Source organism: Zonotrichia albicollis, chromosome 1 (genome assembly GCF_047830755.1).
Source record: "Zonotrichia albicollis isolate bZonAlb1 chromosome 1, bZonAlb1.hap1, whole genome shotgun sequence".
Taxonomy (NCBI): domain Eukaryota; kingdom Metazoa; phylum Chordata; class Aves; order Passeriformes; family Passerellidae; genus Zonotrichia; species Zonotrichia albicollis.
Genome location: NC_133819.1, coordinates 119,406,105 through 119,430,642, shown reverse-complemented (window position 1 = coordinate 119,430,642; position 24,538 = coordinate 119,406,105). Strand labels below are relative to the sequence as shown.

At 38.2% G+C, this 24,538-nt stretch overlaps 1 protein-coding gene across 3 annotated transcripts in view; it reads left to right on the top strand.

The window, feature by feature from the left end:
- The window catches only part of CYP7B1 (cytochrome P450 family 7 subfamily B member 1), a 124,019-nt gene extending 101,737 nt beyond the window's left edge, over positions 1-22,282 (top strand). For 2 of the 3 annotated variants that reach the window (XM_074551587.1, XM_074551596.1), the window contains exons 2-6: positions 1,753-1,904; positions 8,202-8,798; positions 9,244-9,450; positions 15,517-15,695; positions 19,719-22,282. In XM_074551587.1, the coding sequence (XP_074407688.1) occupies positions 1,753-1,904; positions 8,202-8,798; positions 9,244-9,450; positions 15,517-15,695; positions 19,719-20,006 (1,423 nt within the window). In that variant the 3' untranslated portion in view covers positions 20,007-22,282. The remainder of the gene's footprint in view (positions 1-1,752; positions 1,905-8,201; positions 8,799-9,243; positions 9,451-15,516; positions 15,696-19,718) is intronic. The other variant, XM_074551592.1, reaches the window with a different exon arrangement.
- The last annotated feature ends 2,256 nt before the right edge of the window (positions 22,283-24,538 follow it).

The window sequence follows — 24,538 nt, the reverse complement described above, 5'->3', positions numbered from 1 at the left end:
CAGGGAAGTGAAAGGCGGACACTCTCAGGACTTAATAGTCTGGGAGGGAAAAAATGGGTAAATCGTCCAGATTCTTTACAGGCTTGGAAGGGATAATTGAGGGTATCAAGTTGGCTGCTATGCTTCCAGGGCTAGTGATCCCTCTCATGTAATCTCAGATTAGTTCTTTGCTTTTATTCACTTAATACAAAATTAAACATTACAAAGTTTTCTGGACCATTTGAGTAAATAATGTTGTTATTTGACCACAAGGGGATGATTAATGCAGTGGTTTCTGGGAGGTATTGAAGAAAGAGGAGCTTCACCTTCTCCTCAATATAAAAAACACACTACAAAACAACCAAACAAAATGCCAAAGCGACAAAATTTCAGGAAATGAAAAAGGCACAGCAAACTGTTGACTGCAAGACTGTCAGATAAGAAGATGTATTGGTTTTCCAGAGGACAAAGGATATTCTTGGAAACTTAAATTTGAAGTTAGTAGTGAGTTAAACGGAGATCAAAATATGCAGCTTGGTTTAGCCACATCTGTTTATCTGTAAATTAAATTTATAATAACTTCTTTTAAGTAAGGGGGCAAATCTCCGGCTTTTATTTTTCTGCCCAAAAAGTTTTAATTATGAAAGTAAAATTAAAAGTAAATACAGCATACCATGGTTATTTTAATTTTTTTTTTTTTTGTGTTACAGCAGTTCAAGGGGGAATGTGACTATGATAGGGTTAATCCAGCTACATAAAAATCCATGCTGTGTATGATAGTAGTAAAGCTTGTGATCCCTTGATCTTTTATTAGATCCAAGCTAGTAAATATCTTGTGTTTAATCAGAATGAGTTGTTCTGCATGTAGTATAAGTCACCTTCACAGATGGGATGTAGCAGCAGAGTTGTTTGTGAATATTTGTTTTAATCCCTTCCAGAACAAGCACGCTTTATGTTTCTTTGTTGTAAATCAGATTCAAGCAACTAAAGACCAGCATGAAGGAAAGATATTTACTTGCAGTCAGGAGTAGAACAGTGTGGGAACCTTTTTTCCTTTTAAAGAAAAATGTAACTTAGTAGATTCTTAAAAGGTATTTTATACTATTCTGTAAAGATAACTAATGCACCATGGCTGCTTTTTTGAACTGGGATGCAAACATCAATACCTGTACGTTCTTCTTAAACTGTCCAAATACATTTCTATCTTAGACTATAAATATGAAGAGACTGAGATTTTGTACAGTTAATGTTCAGCCTGTATTATTATCCTGTGTTTAAAAGTTATTTAGTTAGAATGGCTGTTCTTTGTGCTAGTAAGCTGAAATTACTAAAATGTTATCTGTAAGGATACTTGTTTTGTGCGGTGTGTCGGCGTCCTATTTACCTAAATCTGTCATAATTGCCTTCCAATACATCTTCCTCTGACACACCAAATATTGAAAATGAGATGACTCTTTGCTGGGAGCTTTTCTACTGAATGCCATTTTTCTGTGTTCATAACTTGATGGTAATAACTGGACGACCTGAAGTTAAATGCGTCTCAATTTCTCTCACTTATTTTTCCTAATCACCACATGGAGCCTTCAGTGCTCAGAGGTGTGATTAGATTTAACCTGCCATCATATCTGAAGAACTTTCTGTACAACATATTATACATTGCAGGAATTATAGATGTAAATGGTGGGTCTAAGTGTAATATATAAATAGATATAAAGATGAGTTGCTCTCATGCCAAAGTTAACTCCTGTTTATTTTTTTTTCTGCTTTTAACAGAAAGACTGGAGAGCCCCCACTAATAAATGGCTGGATTCCTTACCTTGGGAAAGCTCTGATATTTAGAAAAGATGCCTACAAATTCTTACTGGATCAGCAAAAGAAATTTGGAGATATTTTCACTGTACATATTGCTGGTGAGAAATATTTTAGTATGTATCTTGATTTTTTTCCATCAGTGAAGTTAAATACTAATCCAAATGTTTAGTTTAGAATCTTCCTTAACCCAAAACACTTTTCTCTAGCATAGACCCCTAAAAATCCCTCAAATTTGCATATATTGTAAGCATAATAGTTATCTATAAAATATCACTATCAATGTGTGGATTTATTTACATCTCTAAGTATATATGTATTTTGACAGATTTTGTAGGTATGTACTGTATGAACATAGATATTGCCAGCACATTAAATTATGTATTGGTGGGTTTTTTCCTAAAGAAAGGAGAACTAACATCATCTTGACACTGCACAGAAAAATATCAGATTAAATTTAGAAAACACTTAAGAAAAAAAGTGCAGAATTTGTTCTCACACATTTTACAACTGGTTGACAGGAACACAAGGGAATGAATGACACATTGACTCAGTGATACAGTCGGGACTGGAACACAGCAACTTCCCGTTGCCAGCCTCTTACTCTGATCATGCTTGCTGAAAATAGCAATATATTAAAGTATGATATAACCTTGCTGTTTCCTGTATTTATAACTGTATTACGAAGCCAGATTGAATATAAACATTTGAGTGATTTACATAGGCACTTAGCTGTGGAAGAAGAACATAGAATAAAACTAAAATCCCAAATGAAAGTTAAATATATAAATTTACATCTATCTATAGAGATCTACTTTTTACTAAGGTCAATATAAAATTCAGTATTTTCTTGTGTTCAGAAAGGCAAGCTCTTATTAATATAGCTGGTTATAATCATCTTCTGCACCTTTACATGCCGATATCCTTGTTCAAATTATCAGCTTCAGTCTCTATATATAATTTTTAGTTATTCCTGTAGTTTTAGAGAGATTGAAACAAAAATATTCAGTGTAAAGTATAAAGTTTGCTTTTTTTTCCTAGGGTAGTAGCATTAGGTTTATATTTCCATAGAAGCAATATTTTGGAATGAAAATATTTTTTTTTAAAGTCAATTAATTTAATTGCAAGCTGTGTGTTTAATTAATAAAAATTTTCCTCCTTTTAAAAAATCTGTCCTTTTGTTCCTTTGGAAGAGAATTTTTATTGTATTAAATATGTATTTTTTAAAATTTCATTCAGGATTCTTTTTTTGAAAACTGGTATAATCAGATCTTTTGCAACTTGAAAGTGAGTTTGGCACAGTAGAACATCAACTCTTGTTGAAATAGAGTCTTTTTTATTGTTAATTTGAATTCACACTATAATACAGTTTTGGCTTCTTACAAATACCAATTAATGGCTATAATCCAGATACTAGTACATTCATTAAACTGGATACAGTCATACTTCAGAATCTTAAAAGTGTTTAATCAAATATTTATTTCTTTTGACTCTTTATTATTTTATGAAAGACTATGTTTAGAAGTTTGTGTTTAACCAATTATGAGTGTAATTTAGTTTCAGAAATTTCTATTTCCAGGATAAACCAAATTCCATCTCAGATAATCCCCTATGTTCAAGTGTTTTTAGCCAAGCCTCCCTTAATAAAGACTGAGGTAAATGGAGTTAGTTCTGGATATCATTCCAGTCTTGTGCAGGGAAATGTTTGATTTTGTGAATTCATCATAACAGAGACACCACTTTAAGTTCTCTTTTTCGGTATAAAAGTGCTGACCATCAGGACTTCACTAAAGAGAAATAGTTTGTCATCCTCAAGTCAGGGAGGAAAACTAAGCTAGTTAGTGTCTCCTCTCGTGCCCTGATCCGAAGGCATACAGGATTTCTCTCTGTCTTACTGATTTGACAAAGATGATGTTTCTGTGCTCGGCAAACATAGCGTAGCCAGCTGTATGTGGACTATCATTACTTTACCCCCCTGGTGGATGTCTAAAGGTCCTGTCAAAAAATTCTATCAATATATATTTTTATAATTATTGGTTCTCAAACTAGTTCATTTGGAAAATGCGGAACGATGCTTGGAGTTTCTGGCGTTGCCCCGTACTGGTAATGCGATTTTGCTGATTGTACTTTCCCATGTGATGAGCAAATGATTGTCATCCCTAAAAGTCGCAAGGGACATGGATGTCATCTTAATAAAGAAATTAAAAAGCACATCTTTCTATGAGAAACAATGTAAATTCCTGACCTGTCGCAGAAAATAGTTCTCTAATTGGTTTTGTGTGGTGGTGCAGCAGAATCGTTTTCCCCAAACGTCATGCCAGCGCAGCACCACTGTACATCATTGTCAGCAGTTCAGCAGAATCTCCCTAATAAGAGGACGATTACGTAAATGCGATAGTCTTGGGGGAAAAAAAAAAAAAAGAAAATATCAGAATAGGAAATAATAAGGAGGGGGAAGAGAGAGAGAGTCTGTGGCACTGAGATGATCATACTTCCCAAGCCCCTCTGCTTGCTAAGGGTCAGCAGCATAGGCAGACATCTAGGTAAGAACTTAAAGAGCTTGAAACAGTTTTGTCATTGTTTCTCGGGATTAAACTTTGTGTCCTTTTCCTCTCAAGTTCATAGGAGTGGTAACAAACCCTGCAACATTCTCTCTGAGACTAACTCACCTTTAATAAAATAATTTTTGTGGTTTTGACTAAGCACATTTGCCGTTTTGAATACTGCTGCTAAGTCATTCTTTTCTTTAAAGCATGATACATCTACAGTAGCATATCACATTTTTCTCTCATAGACAAAAGGTAATTTTCATTAACTCCTTACCAGGCTGAAGCCTGCTCCAAGCATTACTGAAATAACATCCATCATTAGATGCCATCTGAAATGCTTGTCTTTCATCATTAGCATTAAAAAGGTCCAGAATGCATTATTAGAGTAATTTCTTAACTATCATACAAATACTGGTTTCTGTGCTCAGATTTACAAATGTTGACAATTTTCATATTTTCCACATCAATCTTCTGTTTCTAGGAGATCGTAGAAACTAAATGGAGATAACCAGGCTATTTGCAGCATGGGTGTAATGCAGACTGAAGAACTGGATCGTGAAGTATGAATTCTCTGTAGCCATTAAAAATAAAAAATCAGAGGGCTTTTTGCAGAAAGAAGGATACATCTCTTGTTTTGACTTGTTTTTATTGTATTAAATAAAATAGCTCAGTGAGTTAAACTGTTGTGAATTGGAGTATGACATTTCTGTATGTACATGCCTACTTAGTTTTTGGTGTTGAAGGGGTTTTTTACAAACTAACAGGGAATGGCTTATTCTCTAGTGGTTTCTATATGAATATCTTCAATATTTAAGGCTACATGATTTGTGGAAATAGTAGTGTGCCTTCATTTTTGGCTGATTTGGCATTACCTTTTTTAGTACTCTGATAGAAACTCATGAGTATCAAGATTTTGAATTGATTTCAGAAAAGCTTACTTCCCAAAGATTGTCTTGGCGTTAGCTGCAGTGGAGAAACATGGGAGTAGGGAGGGAAACTGCATTTTGAAATACCAAATAATAACTGAAAACATTATGAAAGGTTTTAATTTATTTGTCTCTGACACCACCAGGGACGATCAGTGGGAAGAAACCTAACTGGGGACAAAGATAGGATTTTAAAAGCAAAACTATTTTTTAACACTTTAAAAATTTAAAAATCATAACTTGAGGTGAGAAAGTTTGTTCCACTTCGGATGTTTGCTGTTCAGGGTGTAGAGGAGGTGTTGGAGCACAATTTTGCAATTAGCAATCTGTTCCTGTATGGATGAGGCTGGGGTGAGCAGTGTAGCCATGTAGGGCATCTGTGTGTAAGGATGACTGTAATTGTTAAAGGCTCCCAGACCCACTCTCACAACTTTCTAACTGCCAATAATTAGCCCTAGGTTTTAGTACTTTTCTAATTAAGAGATCTAAAATTAGATTCTCGATGGCATACATAAACAAGCTGCCTTTGTTACAGGGGGGTTCCACTTTTGTCATTATCTAGATCCTTACTAAATGTAGCAACAAGAAATATTTTGGTTTATGTGTTTATATATGTTGTTGACTTGCAGTGATGTGGTCTGGAGCCTGAATTGATTCTACAAAATGAATTATATTTTGTTACATACTTACTTTTTGCTACCAGGAACCTGATGAGAATAATAAAATCAGGATCTGTAATATTCTTTTTCTCAGGGACTTTTTTTTTCAAAGTATGTGCTAGTGGTGAGTTAGTTTTGATTTAAAATTATTACTAAAATTGTTTGTCTGAAAACTCATTTGCTGAAAATCATTTTCTTACTTAAAAAATGATAAGAATTGATGTGCGTTTGCTAAGTGTCTGATTAAAGATCACAAAGAAACTCATATTTTGCATCAGAAATAAGCAGATGGTGGACAGATGGTTTAAATTAATATTAATTAAAAATCCTAACTTAAATTGTTTACCCTGTAAATGCAAAGTTAAGAAGCCAGCTTTCATCTTTAGGGTTAATAACACTCCAGATCTATTTATTAAAAATTGCTCCACTGGACATTCTTTCCAAGCTTTGATCACAAAGATGGTAGCCTCAATAAAGAGCATGAAATAGGTGAAAGCTAGAAAGAGAGGGTAATTCTAGGACTCTTAACAAAGATCCTGCAAGACTAAAGTCAAGTCAAGACTAAAAATTCCTGTTAGCCTCTGTAGTCATATGAGGTCTAAAAAGGGGACTGAGAATGCAGGATCTCTCTTTCATGCTGGTTTCTCAATATACTTTAAAATTAAATTTACAGCTATGGTTGATTATGTTACAGTAAAACAAAATCCATGAGTATCTTAAAAATGTTCACACACTGTTGGCAAAAGAGAAAAAGAGTTCAAATTCTGTCTTGATATGTCCTTTACATTTCCTTACTAGTTCACTGGGATTGCAATTGATGTAATTGGGAGGGGAATTATGGCAGCTGGTAATTGCAGAGGAAGTCCAGAGTGTACCCAGATACCATAGGACACTGTGTGTGTATACAAATCAGAATATGAAATAACTATGATAATTCAGATATCATTATATGGTAACCATGGATACTTGACATTTTTAGTGGTAGTGACTACTTTATCTCTGGACATCTGTCACAGAGCCAAATTTGGTCCGCAGTTAAGCATGTAGTGTTCCCATTAAAATCAAAGGAGATTTGTCCCTTCAGTGAGACAGAATTAGGCTGTAAGTGCTGGAAGCTTTGCTCTTTCCCTGAGTTTGTGACTGGGATATTTCACAGGGAAAGTGTACATTTTAATAGGCATCCTTTTTCCCTAATGCACCTCTTAATTCAAGGTAAGAATCAGGAACTCTAAATTTAGAACCATCTATAAAGAGCTAAGATTTAATTGAGCTTTGGGAGTGTTAGCATTTTGATTCATGGTAGTTCCTCCAAATGCTTTTTTGCAGCAGTTGTCTTGAAGTTTGGGGAGAAATTTCAGGACTTCTTTGGCAGGGACAATTTGAAAAAGCATTTAACTTGATGCAATCCTATCCCTCTGTACAAGGAGCTGAAGGTATCACTGTGTCATCTCATTAAGGACCCTGGCAAGGGTAGGAAGTTGGTGGTGCGCTCTGACACAATGGATCTTAGCGCTGGGACAGTCTGTATCCCACAGTGGAGCCTGTCCTAAAAATGGTGCCTGCTACATCACAGGCCGTGACTTCACGTTCATAAACTAAGGTAGTCATGTTATGGATACTAAGCACATTCTTAACAGAGAGTTAGAAAAGCTTCAGGGAAAAAGAGCCACATGTGAGAAAAACTTTAAATGTTGGGGGTTTGCAGCGTGCAGTTAAAGCTGTAGCTGGCAGATTATGAGTTCCTCTGTCATCTGCTTGGAAAAAGCTGCCTAGGTGGCATGTTTTCCACTCCAGCCCCTGTCATTCACTTTCCTCTGTGCAGGTGAAATGTGTGTGTTTTTTGCTTTCTGCTAGTGAAAACCTACAGTTTCCAAATGTTGCTATGACTCCACACTGTATTCTCATGAATTAGACCTGAGTAGAAAATTATTTATTTCAGAGCACCACATTTGAAGAGATCACACACAACTGTTGGCACAAACAGTAGATCTGTCTACATGAAAATGGCTTCACAAGGATTTTTGAAGAGCCTGCAAAGTGTGGATTGCACACTGGTGGAATCTGCATCCTGACAAAGACAATCTAAATAATATTTGTTTCATAATTTCTTTTTCTTTGCAGATTTATTCACATATCTTTGCTTTGGGTTTTTTTTTTTTTTTTTTTTCCTTGCATGATTTTTTCACAGGCTTTAGCTTATTTATAGTTATTGCTTCTGGAAGTGTCACCAGATTATAAAAGTGCACGTGTCTCTAATTATTTTCTGTTCTTCTATTCAGGTAGATATATTACCTTTATCATGGACCCATTTCAATATGTCTATGTCATCCGAAATAGCAAGCAACTTGAATTTCATGAATTTGCAAATAAAATGGCATCCAAAACTTTTGACTACCCAGCCTTGTCAAAAGGAAAATTCCCTGAACTCAAGGAAAACCTGCACAGAATCTACCAGTATCTACAAGGCAAGCCTTTGGATATCATTTCTGACCACATGATGAAAAATCTCCAGGATATATTTGAATGGAAATGCTCACAAGCAACAGATTGGGAAACAGAAAAAATGTACAAATTCTGCTGCTCTGTAATGTTTGAAGCCAGTTTTGTAACACTATATGGAAGAGTTCCTGCTGCAGATGGCCACAAAGTTATTAGTGAAATCAGAGACAAATTTATCAAGTTTGATGCCAGCTTTCCCTATTTAGCTGCAAACATACCAATTGAGTTGCTAGGAGCTACCAAGAAGGTTCGGAAGGAGCTTATACATCATTTTTTACTTCAGAACATGACAAAATGGCTGGGAGGGTCAAAAGTGGTCCAAGCCAGACAAGATATATTTGAGAAATATGAGCTGCTTGGAGATTATGACAAAGCAGGTAGGAAACTTATGAATGATTGCTTGTCTAAAATAAAATAATTTACTATAGACCTTTGAAATAAAAAGGCAAAATGGCGACCTTGAAATTTTTTTATGTTCTTTCTAATTGGCTAATGATAAAATGTTTTACTCTGAAACAACCCTGTATGATAATTGATTTTTTTTTTTTGTGCTGAGGTGGTAAAACAAGATACTTAATGGTGATAATGAGAAAGATTATAACTGAGCTGCATTTCCTCCCCTTATTCCCCCCACCCCCCCGACATTACATTTCAAACTATTCTCATTAAGCAGAAAATTAGACTTCAGAAGCCTATTGGTCCTCATTAGCATTCACTGATCCTTGGCTGGGTCTGTGTCCTAACATCTTTTAATTAGCACACTGCAAATCTAATCAGTGTAATAAACGCTATTAATCTTCCTTTTCACTTATTTTCTCCCAGCACATCATTTTGCCTTCCTGTGGGCCTCTGTGGGAAACACGATTCCAGCTACATTCTGGGCCATGTATTATCTTCTGCGGCACCCAGAAGCTCTTGCAGCGGTGCGTGACGAGATTGACCATTTGCTGCAGTCAACAGGTCAAGAGAGAGGGCCCACATATAACATCCACCTCACCAGAGAACAATTGGACAACCTGGTCTACCTAGGTAATTTATTTTTATCTGTTAGGAAGAGGAGAGGGGCTCTCCCGGCAAACTCAGTTTATCACTCATTTCTGTTTACTGAGAAGGTGGAGGACACAGCTGCCTAATTGACATAATAACACCCATTTACATCAATTATAAATTATGTAGTTTATAGCTGTAGATACTCTCATTGCATGTAAACATTAAAGCCTAGGTAATTAACTATGCAAGGTATGCAAAAGGCTAAATCGAAGCTTTGCAATTATTTGAAAAAAAGTTGATGCCTATTAAGTTGTTTGATTCTGAGCATCTGCCGAAGTGTTAATGCATTTCAAATACTTCTGTATGGTACTGCCAAGAAAGACCCTTTTCTGAAATTAAAGTGGGATTGTATATTTAAACTGCAAATGTATTTTATCTGCAAGCAATTTCTTTCATTCTCTCTTTAACAAAACAAAAAAGGCTTCTAAAGCAGGCTTCTGTTGGGTAATGACTCCAAATGAAATATAAGAAGATAAAATTTGCAGAGGAGAAACGGTGTTTTTAGTACTTTATTCAAAAGAGGGAGCTTTAAGGGAGCTACACATCTTCTGGTTCTGGATCTAGGGTTCAGAGGGAGACCCTTGCCAGTGGTCATTGGAATTTGTTTGAATCAGGAGCTGTATAGACCTTCAGAGCATCAGCTCTTGGTTTCACTTCATTTGGTAGTGCATGGACACTGGCAAGAGAAATGCTGAAAATAGCCCAAGGGATGAAAGATGGCGTAGCAGGTAGGTACCTGACTTTTAATCATCTGTGAATCTCCACAAGTGGTGTTACAAGGGCAGATAACAGCTGAACAAAAGATTAAAGGTTCAATAATCCACTGTCTTTAAATGTCAAAACCAATCCCATATTCAAAACAAGCTCCTGTCCATAGGTCTTGGTAGCTCATGACCTGAACTGATGCTCTACTCCCAAACAAAGCTGTGTTTGGGATGATGGTGGAGCAGTGCATTCTGTGCTTGGTTTGGATCCTTGTAATAGCTGCCATTCTCCAAGATCATCCAGTGTGGCACATTTCGAGAATCCGTGTGCAGCCTTGATTTGATTAGTACAAATATGAGTCCATTTCCTTTGTGTTAGAGCATTAATATTAATCTTACATATCGTGAGTCTACAAAGTTGGTTACATCCAGAGTCATGGCTGTTTTGATGCAGATTTATCTCTAACCAATGGAGAATGTTTTTGAAGTAGAGGAGGTGTTGCATGACAATTCTGGTGAGTAACATGACTTTCTAAGCATTTAATGGACTTCTAAGGAGCACAAGTAAAACTACTTCACATCAGAGCTAGCATACACCAATAAATAAGTTACCAAGCATCAAGAAGATTAAAAGAGAACTTAATTTATATTTATAGACTGAGATGGGAATGGCCAATGGAAAAAAAAGGGGAAAAATAAGGCTCCCCAAAAGTGTAGCAATAAGGAAAATAAAACCATGTAGTTCACTAAAACCATCTGGTGCAAAACAGTATGAACAGTTTAAAAACATTAACTGTGTCATTCCTCAGCTTCTTGAAATCTTGAAGTACCTTGGTAGCATTTGATTTATGTGTTGAGAGGGAAGTGCCACATCCTACTTTGTAGTATTCTTGTAACACTTTTGTTAAATTTCATAATCATGTTAAACATAATGTGATATGAACAGAAGCTAGACTTCAATTCTTCTGGCACTTAAGTCATAAAGGGCTGGATACTGTCCCATAAAATAATAATATAGAAAAAATCTGTACCATAAGAGAATTAGAGTCATGCTTCAGTGGAAAGGGAAAGGGATGTTTTGTTAATAAATGTGTAGGAGGGACAAAGGTCCCAAATTGCACTTCTTGCACGCCAAGACCTCCCCTCTTGCAGGAAGGCCACTGACCCCAAACCTCCAAGACTGAGCTTTTCCTCTTTCCGTTCCCTCTGTGCCAACCCGGAGCGTAGGAAACTGGGATTGTGTCCCTGCTCTCAGATGAGGCAGACCAGGTGGGATGCTTGCATGTTCATCACCTTGTCATCTCATTCTCCTGTTTTAAGCGCTCTGATTCTCCGTCCTCTTTTTGGTCTACTATAACAAGAGTCTTTTTGAATCCTCATGCTATATGGAGAAGAAGCACAAATTGCTAAAAGTCTTTCTCTGGAAGAGCATTGTTATCATGGTCAGATTGTTGGGTCTAGGGAACAACATGGCCTGATTTACTCCTAAATTCTAAGCTCAGGTACATGACTATTTTATTTAAAAAAAAAAAACCCCAAAAAAAAACCAACCAAAAAACCAAAAAAACCCCAAAAAACAGCCAAACAAACTAAACCAAAATGCAAAACACACTCAACCCAAAATCAAACTAGCAAATTTTGGCCCTGATAGGGTCATCTTCTTCTGATGGCATTTCTGGGGCAGCACCCTTTGTATTGTCTGCATAACACAATACAATCCCAAAATCCAAATGTATTTGTGTGCACAGAGTAACATACATTATTAGATATTATGGCTCACAACAGAGCTCTAATATGGTAAAGGACACATGAAAATGGTCTGTCAGTTAAACTGGTTATAATGGAAATGCCAAGGATAAAGCAGAGATGTGCTTAGTGCATGTTTAATGCTAGGCATGTTTAGTCAGTTCGTTTATTTAATATTAGTCCATTCATTTATATGGTGAAGTATTCTTGCCCCAGGTCATTGCTGAATCCCAGATATTCCTGCAAAAAGAGCACAGCTTGAAAAATTGTTTTGTACACAAGAAAGGGTAGGGACCCAAAAGGAGCTAATACAGAGTGTGTAGTCGTAACACAAATGCTAAGCATTAAAATCAGTGGTTGAATTAAAAGGAATAAATATATTTTTCTGGAATGGGCTGGGCAGTACATTTAGTTCTGGGTAAGATGCAGATGTACTTGTTTCAGATTATCATTTGTGTTGGCACACCGTGATGCCCGTGGGTAAATGACCCTCCCAAATATTTGCATACTCAATAGCTATTTTCCTACAATACACTCTAATAATTATTGCACCCTATTACCTGCTCTGTGTTAGTGTAAAATTAACAATCCATTACTGCACAATAAGTTTTATAAAACATTTACAGATAGAGATCATGTTTAATTAAAATTAACTTGCCTACGAAAGCCAAATGCACTTATGATTCGCAATGACCTTTTATTACCTGCAGTCCCTTGTTTTGGCTGGATGATTGACAGCTTGCTGTTTGGCTACCATGTTGTATTTCAGCTGACAAGACTTTTCATTTTAACTCAATTTGCCTGCCTATCACAAGCTGGTGGCAGGCCAGGCTCAAGTCACCCAGCTTTGCCTCAGCAGCTTGCTCTATTTCTCATTAGTACGCATTTATTCAGTGGAAATTGGAAGACAAATGCTTGAAGGCATGTGAACTAAGTATAGCAAATTAGGGTTTAAAGACTGAATATTTATAAGTATATTGAAACAGTTTTTTAAAAAAAAAGTCTAGAATGAATTGGAAGCTGAGTGCTAGCTTTAGTATAAGAGAAATGAAGAGAGAAGTGGGAGGATTCTAAGAATAACAATACTATGAGATATATCTCTGTCTTCCCCCCTCCTTCTCTCTCTAGAAAAGATGTAAAATCTCTCTGACAACACCTTATCAAACAACAGCCTGGCTTCTTTATGTAGCGCTTGCACAGTGAAGTTTAGCATCTCATGTGTGTAAGAAGGGGGGAAAAAAATGAGGGTCATGTTCATTTGCTGCTTGGTTATCCCTTGGTATGCTTTAAATTGCCTTGTTTGTTCGGCACAAGCACAGAAACAGATGTTGCTCTACAGTGCTGGATAATTTACTGTACCTCACGGTGCAGAATGGAAGGCCTCCCAAGCTACCCAGCTGGTCTGTCAGCGGCGATGGCTGGTGTCTGCTGAACTATGACAACTGCAAGTAAAGGCTGCAGTTTTATTGTGCAGTTGTCATTCCTCTCAATGTATAGCTCTGGCATTTGTGGAAAGCTGACTGTCTATTTTTTTAATGTGAGCCTGCAAAGCTATATAAGCTCCATTCTCCTTTGTTGATCATAATGTGACTCATTACTTTTGTCATCTAATGATTATCGGCATGATCGCTCAGAGCGAGAGCCAAGCTCGCCTTCCACACATAACTGGTACTGGAAGGTAAAACAGATTTGTCATTTACGATCTGACCGCTAAGCCACACTTTGTGCTCCATTATTGTGATTAACTTCTGCATAAGATATGCTGCCCAATTGTCATTTGAGATCCGGCAGCGGGCAGGGACTGCCGCGCTTTCTGGGAGGATGTCCGCCGATAGGATGTGACCGCATTGCTTGGGTGGTTAAACGTGCTGTTATTTTGCCGTGGCACTTTATAATTATTTCTCTTTTTTTTTTTTCCCCCCTCCTTTTCTCTTCCTCATTTGATTTCTGCTGTCTCCACGTATGTCACCACCATTTCCAAATGGTGGACTGGTACAAAGCTACCAGTTTCATTTTCTGCAGGTTGAAGGCCGTCTGGAGCCGAGGCTGGACCCTTCCTTTGTACCGCGTAAAGTTTTGTTGCCAGAGCGCTGCCAGTTGAAATCTATCGTGTCAGGTGCCTTGTGGCTATCCGCAGTAGAGGCCATCTTCTGGAACCAGGGTTCTTTTCTGGCTTCGTCACCAACAAGCCGATTTGACTCTGCCTGATTATAGTAACGAAGGCAGTCCAAAAGAATATGCACAGACTCACTGTACGTCACATTGAATCACGGCACTGGCCACACAAAGCTGACCGCAGCCTCATTTCTTTAGACAAATGCATGCTTAAGGAAAAACCTCCTGCAAGAAAGCATCCAGGGCCACTTTATTTGCTATGCATGCTGCACCAGATTTAATTTCTAGTGAAAGAACGTTTGTTATTATTTTTTTCAGAAACATCTACACTGGGTAGCTACTGTCTCTAATAAACTAACCTTTTGGGTGCAGCAATTGCAGTGCCTTGGTGAACACTTAGAGAAGGCTTATTTGATATCACAAAACATAAAGGCAGACACAAATGGATTATTACATGCAAATGAAACCCTATTTTAGGCTATTTTTCACACTAATGATTAGAAGGAATCAAGTCACATATAACAGTGCCCATACACACTGGTGGAAAAATAGTCAGTTTTGATTACAAAGTGAGAGATGCAGCCCTAGACAGGAGCTACATGCTGATATACATGCTATCAGAATGATTTATGCAAATTATGCATATTATTCCCAAAGGAATTCCTCCTCAAACTGCCAGGATAAATTGCCGGAAATTAGCCATAAAATCTGTCGTGCTAGGAGCAAAAGGTGAAGGCCACTGGGAAAGCAAGGACATTCAGCTTCTGGAGCCTTCCAGGATGTGATGCTGGAGACAGAAATCTTGCTTTCCTCAAACCTGTAAGGACTATGTTTTGTTTCCTCTAGGCCAATTAGAAGTGTCTTTCTCTCTTAAAATTACTAGGCAAATAATGAATTGCTTTCATTCACTCTGACCACAACAGACACTATAATTTGGCAGCATAGTGCATTGAAAAGAAAATGCATTTAAAAATTCTCAGAATGACTACAGAATTAACAAGCAGAATGATTTCTAATGTATAGTCCTACCATTAAATCCAACAACTTTCAAAAAGCAAGCTAAACAGCTCCATGGATACTTTCGCTGGTACTTGTTTGCAACCACCAAAATATATGTAAATGCATAAAGCGTTCATGTCTGTTGATTGCGTTGTTTTCAACACGATGCCTGAATAATGACTTTCCACCCAAAACCTGGTGCTGCTTACAACCGTCAGGATTTCTCATCACCATCAGGGAGAATCACTTCGGGAGGTTCAGCATCCCTGACTGCCCCAGCCCAACCCTGCGGGCTTGTGCATTGCCTCTGCCTGGTCTCTGCTTTATGTTTGGTTTTGCTTGTGTGGTTTTTTCCCTTTTTTTTTCCTCTTTAGCCTGCCCTACTAAACTCCTGGAGTATCAGCAGCCGTAGCCATGTATAACTTCCAGTCATCTCCCATTTTTCTGATGCTTCTCCCCTCCCCCCTTTGTTTAATCGCAGAGAGTGCCTTAAACGAGAGTTTAAGAATGTGCTCGTCCTCCATGAACATCCGCATCAGCCAAGAGGATTTTGTTCTCAAGCTTGAAGGGAATCAAGAAGTCGTTTTGAGGAAAGGAGACTGGATAGCCCTTTACCCGCAGATTTTGCACATGGACCCTGAGGTCTATGAAGATCCTAAGGTAAACATTCAGCTGATGCTACTCTTCCTATTCCAGGCACATCGCAGCAGCCAAACCTTTTGTGATCTGCGGTTGGTTTTTTGTTTTGTTTTGTTTTGGTTTTTTTTACTGCTGTTCCTTCTTGTGGAACAAATCTTCCTAGTTTCAGATGTATTTTCTAGGGCCCTGCAGGTCAAAGGATTCATGGCCTGAAGAGAGAAATATGGTGATGAGACTGACTGCGACTGCTTTCAAAGGAATTGACAATTGCACATTGACTACCATAAACTTTAGGCTAAATGTGGGCTTTGTTTGGCAGTGGATCATTTGATACCCAAGGAGGGCTGAATAATAGAAGGTGGTTTAAATAGCAAATAATGTGGGCCATTTAGCTAAGTGCCCGCAAAGCATCATTGACTCTCTGAAGCCCTATAATAGCAGTGTCTTACTTGAGCCTTATGCTTTTTCACCTCCCTTCGTAGGGATTCACCCCTTCTTGATCAATTAGAGTGTTGTGAACTTGAGACTGTAAAGCTGTTGCTCTGCAGCGAAGCTCGGAGGGTAATTGTGTCATCTCCTTGTATTTTTCTCTGACGCTCAAGTTAATGAATATCAAAGACTCAAAATTAATCCACCCTGCCTCAGCTGTAATGCAGCTTCAGAAGTTCACCACCTGCATGCAAATTGAATAGTCCTCCTCTGGGCTAGGTTGCTCCCCAGATTGCTGTCCCCAGCCCAGGGTGCCACAGAGGAAGAGCAAGAAAGAGCAAGGGTGCAAGCTGAGGCTGTTAAATGGCTCGTCTGCCTGAGAGGCAAGAGCTTGTACCTCATCCATTCCTCACCCCTGTTTGCCTAAGCAAATGGCTGTCTCCCAGCCGTGCTGATTTCCATCCTTGGCATTTGAGCCAAAGAAGAAAGGAACTGGATTTTTTACATGTTTATAGAAAGCCCGTGTTAGAGACGTTGCTCCACGAAGCTCTCCCTTTCAGGAATTTAAAGATGAGAGCTTGCAAAGAAAAGATGAGATTCAAGTGCCTCGTTGGTGCAGGACAGCATTTCGTTGTGTAGGAGCTCTGCCAGCCTCAGTGAGAGGAGGTGTGGAGCATGTTGGAGTCAGCAGGAGTAAGGTATAGTCACTGGGATGGACACTGGAGCCACGAGAATGAAAATTACATTCAGGGGAGCTCTGCTGGCTGTCCCCACCCAAAAATGAAGATAAAGCCTGCAGAGAAAATCAGGGTTTTAAAAATAATTCATCTATTGGCAAATAGTTGATTAATATTTTTATCCTTAAAAAGGATAGATAACAGCTAACAAATAAGCTTCTTTTTTTTTTATTTTATCCTTAACACTTTATTTTGGAGAATGTTATTGATTTGTCAAAAGTCCATCTGTTTGTTTAGGTCCTAGACCAAAAGCATCAGTGTGGAAACTGATCTCCTCCCTTATCCAATAATTGCCAGAATATATTACCATATTTCCATTGCTTGAATATATCTGCTTAGTATCAGCTCTGCTCAGCTTTCACAGTACAGCTTTAGTTCATATATTTTATCTTTTTGATAGTGAATGAGCAATCCACACATTGCAGTACATTGATTTCAGCACATGGGCCCCTCTCGAAAAGTGGGGAAATCACTGTTCTGTTTGGTTCTTAAAATATGCAGTGTGCTTTCAACAATAACTACTGAGGATCAGATAGAGATGGAGAATGAATTTTTTGAAAGGTGCAGTCTTGAGCTTGTCATGTATTTAGGGAAAACTTTTCCTGGGAAAACAGGCAGCTTGATGAGATAATTTTGTAGCAATGCTTTTTCTCCTGGATACATAAATTTAAGTTCAAGCTATCTTGTGCTTTGGCACCATATTGTGTAAGTGTGTAAGCATATATTTCTGACCTCTTTCTCCACCCATTAAGGCCTAAATAAATTAGTCAGTTTTCTATAAAGTGTATAAGTGAAACCCTAAATTCTATCTCAGCTAGTTATAGAACTCAGTAAATGAACTCTACAAAACCCATAGAGTAAGAATCAGGAAACCCTGCAGGAAACCCTCTATGGTGACTTCCCAAACAAAGCTAAATACCGTATGTGACAGAAGGAGACTTAGATCAATCACAGGAGATTGCTCAGTTTTCATAATATTTGTAGCAGCTCATCCACACAGAACTTCATTGCCTGCTTTTGCTCAGTGTCCTGACCTTTTCCTTGCTGTCAGCCACCATGTCTCTTTCAGGAGACCTTGTGCATGGCTGAAAATTCCTTCATTTTTTAAAATTGGTCTTTATTAGTCAGTGAATCAGCTTTTAAGGAAACACTACTCAACCCAAGGGACTTCAGCAGCCCTGAGTTTGATGTCACTGTCATTTGCTGCATTCCTGTCTCACACTTGTTTTCTGTTTCCCCTGTTCCTTAGACAGCAATTTCTTTTTTGTTAAAAGCAATTGCAAGTCCCAGAAAGCTCTTAATATGACAAAGAAAACATAAGGTTTGACCCAGTGTGTCTGTGTGTTCAATAACACAGTGCTTAATTCCTCCAGATACCAGAAGTGCACCTTGTAAAAACATTTGAGAAGAGCTCTGGGTTGGGTTTTTAAGCTATTGCAGTTCATATTTAGCAGTGCTTTTTTAGACTAGCAGGATTTAGAATTCAGGAAGTAAATCTTATGATATGCTGGGCTTTCATTTTTGTTGCTGTGCTGCTCCAAATGAAGCAATAACTTCCTGGCAGAAAAAAAAAAAAAAAAAAAAAAAGGTTTGCTTCCTTTTGGCTGGGATGTTCAAAGAGACTGAAAAGAATTACCTGTCAGTGGAAGCAGACATAGAATCACCTTTATATTTGTGGAAAATCCAGGCCTCTGTCATTTAGTGAAATAAGCTCTTGCTCTTCAGCACCCAAAGTTACATCCCCTCCAGTGCGCCTAGTATTCATTCCCTTTCTCACTCACCACCTCCCCTGACATTTGTTTCTCAACAGCAAGACCTGGAGTGCATGATTTTCAGAGCCTTTAATCTAATGGGTAGATCAGTATCAGTGTATTTTTAATGGTGCTGTGGGGTTTTTTAATCAGTTGAGGTCGGTTTCTGTCTGACTGACTTGTTCCCAGCCAGCTCCAAATGGCTGCTGCTATAGCAGATGTATGCAAAGCAGGACAAATGCTAATGAGTGACCATAAGCAAGAAGTGCCTGTCATTTTTATTCAAAGCATGCAGGAGGGTTTTGTAAGTGGTTAATTTGCCATTGACTGAGTGAGGATGCCAGATCTCCTTCATTCAAAAACACAAATTATCTCTAAACAGGGATCCTGCTACTCAAAAATAGTCAGAAATATGTTCAATTTATGGAATGTAGGTTACAAGTGTGACCTCAAGCCTTACTTGAAAACACCCTCTTTGTAATGGTCGGTCACTGGCATTGTCCTGCCTTGCTCAAAGCTTCTGCAGCAAAATATTTGAAGGTAAAATGTGAAAAATTAAGCAGCAACCATCTCCAACTGAAAGGAAAACTGACTGCAAAGTGCTGGAGTTTTCGAATAATCTGCTCCATTCGGTGCAAAAGAAGGATGGATTTTGCTCTGGCTTGCAAGAGCAAAATTGGTGCAATGCATTAATTTATTCATAGGCATTTGCAGAATTTTGCAGATTATCCTTATTCATGATGTATGTACCACACTGAGTGTGTATGATACTTTGCAAGAAAATTGTCCTTCCACTAAGGTTCATTGTCCCTGCTACAAAGCGGTCAAAATCTAATTGCAATCAATATAGGCCAGACACTCAGTGGATGAGATGAGGAAGTTGAAGGAGCTTGATGTAAAAGGACTAAGCTAAATAAGTGGATTTAAAGAGTGCTCTTTGCAGGGAAGGTAATGTGAGTTAATGAAACTTGAGGGAACCAACTAAAAAGAAGAAGCTGTCAGCTCCTTGTCTTCCTCTTTATCTTATTTTCTGGGTTTCAGACGCGTTACCATTGTGCAAAGAAAGCAGCTCATGTAACTGCCTTGTTAGATATCACGCTGTCTCTCTCTTTCTCTTTCATTTTCAGGAGTATAAGTTCGATCGATACATAGAGAATGGCAAGAAGAAAACCACATTCTACAAGGCAGGAAGAAAACTGAAGTATTTCCTAATGCCCTTTGGCTCTGGGATCAGCATGTGTCCAGGGAGGTTCCTCGCAATGAATGAGATGAAGATGTTTCTTTTCATACTATTGTCTCATTTTGATGTAGAACTAGCAGAAAACAAAGCTGTCAGACTTGATAACAGTCGCATGGGCCTTGGTATCCTCCTGCCAGACGTTGATATTGCCTTTCGTTACAAACTAAGGTCCTAAAGAAATTGAGCAGCTGCCTATATGCCTTCCACTAATCTCCATGTTTGCTCTGTTTCATCACTCAGCTTTATATTTTTGGACACGTTTGCTTTTCCCTCTTTGCTTTTACCTCCTTCCTCTTTGTTTCTAAGGAGAAAAGCTGTTGGGCTGGAGGTAAAGACCAGATGCAGGGACATGCAGCCTCAATTTGTCCTGCTTGAGCTGTGAGAAGTGAGATGATGTGACCAGAGGCTGGCCAAGTAAATAGCCCAGCATCTCTACAAGGTGCATCCCCATACTCTTGGTTGTGAGATGAGCAGGATTTACAGGGAGCATGAATCCAGGCCACTTACATGAATATCAACATCTGCTCATAGAAGCATAACAACAAGAAAGGGGGAGCTTCTTGTGATTATTATCCTAACTTTATAGTTACTTTATTTCTTTCATGGCCTTGAGCCCTTTATTTGGGAGATGTGATGGAAGTTGTGTGGGGTGGTGGAGGATGATTTGCAAGAATGTCTTACTGACAACACTTTTCTAACTTCAGGTTTATGTACTGATGGTGAATGCTTTGCTTTCTTGCTCCTTTTCCTTTTTTTTTTTTTGGTGCAGTTAAAAATTTAAAACATGTGATTTCTTTCCTGCAATCATTTTAACATCAGAAGAGAAGTTCTGTTGATTTTAATAGGCTCTTGATCAAGCCTAAATTATCTATTTTGGCTCTTGAGCCCCCCCAAAAAAGCATGTTCTTCAGGGAGAAAATATAGAAGCCCATTTGAAATTATCACTTCGAAAATTAGCTTCTCTTTCTCTCACTGTTTCTTAGTAACATGTTCATGCATTTGTTTTGACCGTTTCTTAAGTTTGTTCATTTCTCCAAAAAGACAAAAGAGGAAGACAGTTTCAAGGGCAAGTCTGGTATCTAAAAATGCTTTTTAACATTGTTTTACCTTGCCTAAGTTGTTAGGCAGAGTAGTGTGACCTGTGTTTGGAAACAGACTTGTCCATCTGCAAATTGGAAAACAGGCTCTTCCCTGGGGCCAAAATTTGAGCAAGTGAAAACCCTGGGCAGCCACAGAAGTTTATCCTGGCTGCCCAACCTGCTTCACTGGGTGCCCAGCTCTTGTTTGGAAAATTAATTTCCTAGTGCACAAAATCTGAGAGTTTAGACCCTGTCTCTCTTCCCAGCCATCACTTCAGAGATTGATGAGGATTCCCGTGGCTGTCCAGTCTCAGTTTGCCAAGATGATAATTGTAATGGCAGAATAGCCACATCTGTGGGCCTTGCCTTGTCTTCCTAAAAAAACAACTCTCTTTGGGATGTGGCAGAGTAAGTCTTTCAAAATCAAAATCTTTCAAAATCTACTAATCTATATGGCACTTGATGGCCTATGGATGAAAACTACTACCTACATACTAAGAATTACTTATTGTTGTTTTTGTAGAAGCCTGTTCAGTTATTTGTGTAAAGCACATACCCTAAATAAGTGTCATCATCAGTAGAAAGACTTTCAGAGGTTGGTATAGCCACATTCCAAGTCCTCCATGAATGAAATAGTGTTTTTTTGAGATATATCGTATAAACATTTTCTCTTCATATATAGTATCAATAATGTCTACAAATTAGGAGTACACTTACATTGAACGGACTTTGCAGTTGATTAAATGCTTTAACTTTACTTCCACATTTAATCAACAGCAAAATCTGATTATTGTTTTGTGCCACAAAGTAAAATTGGTTTTTATGGAGACATTCTTGTACTCAGGTTACTTACTCCTGTGGCTGCTCTGTAGAAGCTATTCTGTACTCAGCTGTAGCTCACAATCCACTTTGGACATTAGAGCCTGGTTTATTGAGAGAGGGAATGTTGATATCATTACACTGTTGATTGTATTCCATTATTGCTTATATGTAAGCTGTAAAATGTCTCATGCTATAATTATGATGAATCCTTCTTTGGCATCCAACTTTAAAACAAACCTGAAGCAACTGCAAAAAAAAACAGTGGGTATTTGTTTTAAACAGAAGCCTCTTTATAATTGTATTCTATTTTTAGGATTTTGAATTAGAGTATCACTGGCTGCTGCATAATTTGATAGGGCATAATAGGACTGTGCCAAAAGTACATGCAAATAATTAGTAGTTTCAGATTAATTGCTGATCAATTTGTATGGTATCTATTCTGAAATTAAAAGAAGAACTAGATTATCTCCATAATATATGCTATATGCTATAGTAGCAAATTAAATCTGTATGGTATGCTCCATTAAAAAAAAAAAAAAGAGAGAGAAAAGGGTCAGAGAAAAAAGAGAGAGAAAAGGGTCAGAGTCTTTTCTAGGAGTTGGATGAAACCTCTATGAAGCTGCTTGGAGACCTTGCATCAGAGTTAGAGAGCACCACACAAGAGACCAGCATTCTGCTGGGTTAAAAATGCTTGCTCTTTTTGCTCAAGAACCAAAATAATCAAATGCAAGGCAGGGTCTGCCCAGCCTGGCCCGGAATTGTGTCCCTGGTAACGCAGGCTCCTGGTAGATTGGTTTGGCTGGTAAGCAGTGCATCACTACCTTGGCACACCTCAGCTGCTGAGGAAGAAAGCCTCACCCCATGTAAAGCCGTGAGAGCTGGAGCTGGACAGGGAGGTTAAGCCCTTCTGGTCCATGTATTCAGCCACTGAGGAGGGGACATACTGAGGGGCAGCAGCTGGTCTGACCAGGAGTGACTCAGTCTCCATGGAGCAGGACTGAAAGGCCCATGGTGTTGGCATTCCTGGTCAATAAGCTGAGACAGCGCAACAGGGAGTAGCATCCCCAAAAGTCCCAGCTGGAGCCAAGCTAGCTGCAGGGTGCTGTGCCAAGAAGAGCATGTTTCATTGCATAGGGTACAAGACCCTTTTTGATGACCTCCTGTGCTGCAGGACCCAGGATTGTGCAGCTCTGAGTGTGGGTCACTGGAGCACAAAGAGGCACAGTCATCTAGGCAGAAAGAGCAGCTCCCTTTGCCAGCGTTCAGTGGGGCTGCAGGGCAGGGTGGGAGGAGGCAGACCTGGGCTTCCCTTTCCCACCTCTCCACTTCAGCAGAGATCTGCCCTGCCAGCCCAGCCGTGCCTTCTGGGGGCATGCACAGACCTGGCAGTGCAGGATCAGGCAGGAGGAGCACATGGGTACCCCTGAATTCCTCTGCTGTTCCCTGAGGAATTGGTGCACTCACCCATCAGTCTGAGATGTGACTCGGCTGGTCACTACCAACTACTCACTGACTGTGAGTTGTTGGTGTCTATAGCTGTATCAATACTATCTTCTGCTATTAAAAATATATATATAAGCACCTTTTTTCTCATTAAAAAAATAGGTTTATTAAGTCAGTCTGGCCCTTTATAGCACCCAAGAAGAAAGTTAATTTATCATGTGAATGCTAAAACATAGTTTTTTAATTATTCTTCTTATTTTAATTTACAGATTGAATGTTCTCCATTTTCATGCTGGCACTTAGTACTGCTAGATGCTATTGTAAACTTTTTAAAATGTTCCATTATTTAGGAAACCATCTACTATATGTGTACCTGTTTGCAAATTAGATTTTCATATCTGTCAATATGTCCTAATGTAATAATATAAAACCATGTAAGAGTTGTTCTTTATGCTTTTAAGCCAGCTGCACGTCACTATTTTTGGCATTGCTATTTTTATGAATAGTTACTGGTCTGTGAATTTTTCTTGTAGAATTTTACATGATCTTTTATTTTGTCATTATTGAATGGTCATTCAAGAGATTGTGAAGTGCTCTTAATTTTGCAAACTCACAATTTGTATATAGATGAACAATGGCTAGGTTCCACTTTAACAGTTAATATCCATTGTTCAAGTTCCTAGATCAACTAAGGTACTCCTGAGCAAGAAAATAGAAAATTCATTATTTTAGTAATCTAACATCTTAAAGGAATTTTGTATTTTAAGGGCACAATAAAAAGGAATATATCTATTTTAATACTGAATTATTGTGTGTGGTATTTTTTCCAGCTTATGCTTATACTTTTCTCACAGATTCACAACTATTGCTTTAATTTTTAAATTATTATTTTTACATACTACATTTTTCTGTTACTTGATCTTGACAGGTATTTCTGTAATTAAAAAAAAAAGCCTTTAACTCAGTAGTGAAATACAGAAACTCCTCTGAGTATTAGAAAGTATCGTGTCTTTTTTATTACACCCCCCCCCCACCAGGAAACATAAGCCAGTTCTCATCAGGTGAGATAAAAAAGTGGTACTTCTGACATTCTTAGGACATCATTCAAAATTAATATAAAGATCTGCAGTTCACTAGTGATTCCTAAGTACAACTCCTAGGCTTTTACTTTTGCAAACCTCCATGTTGTACAAGATGTACTACCTAAAGTAAAATATTCTGTCTTCACAGATCATTCATTTTAAAAGGGGATATGAATGAAATTGTTATGATGCACAGCACTGCACCAGCAAAGCACAACTTGGCTTTTCTAGGTATCACTGTAGCTGCTGAGTTCTCCAGGTATTTAATAGGAAGGCTGTAC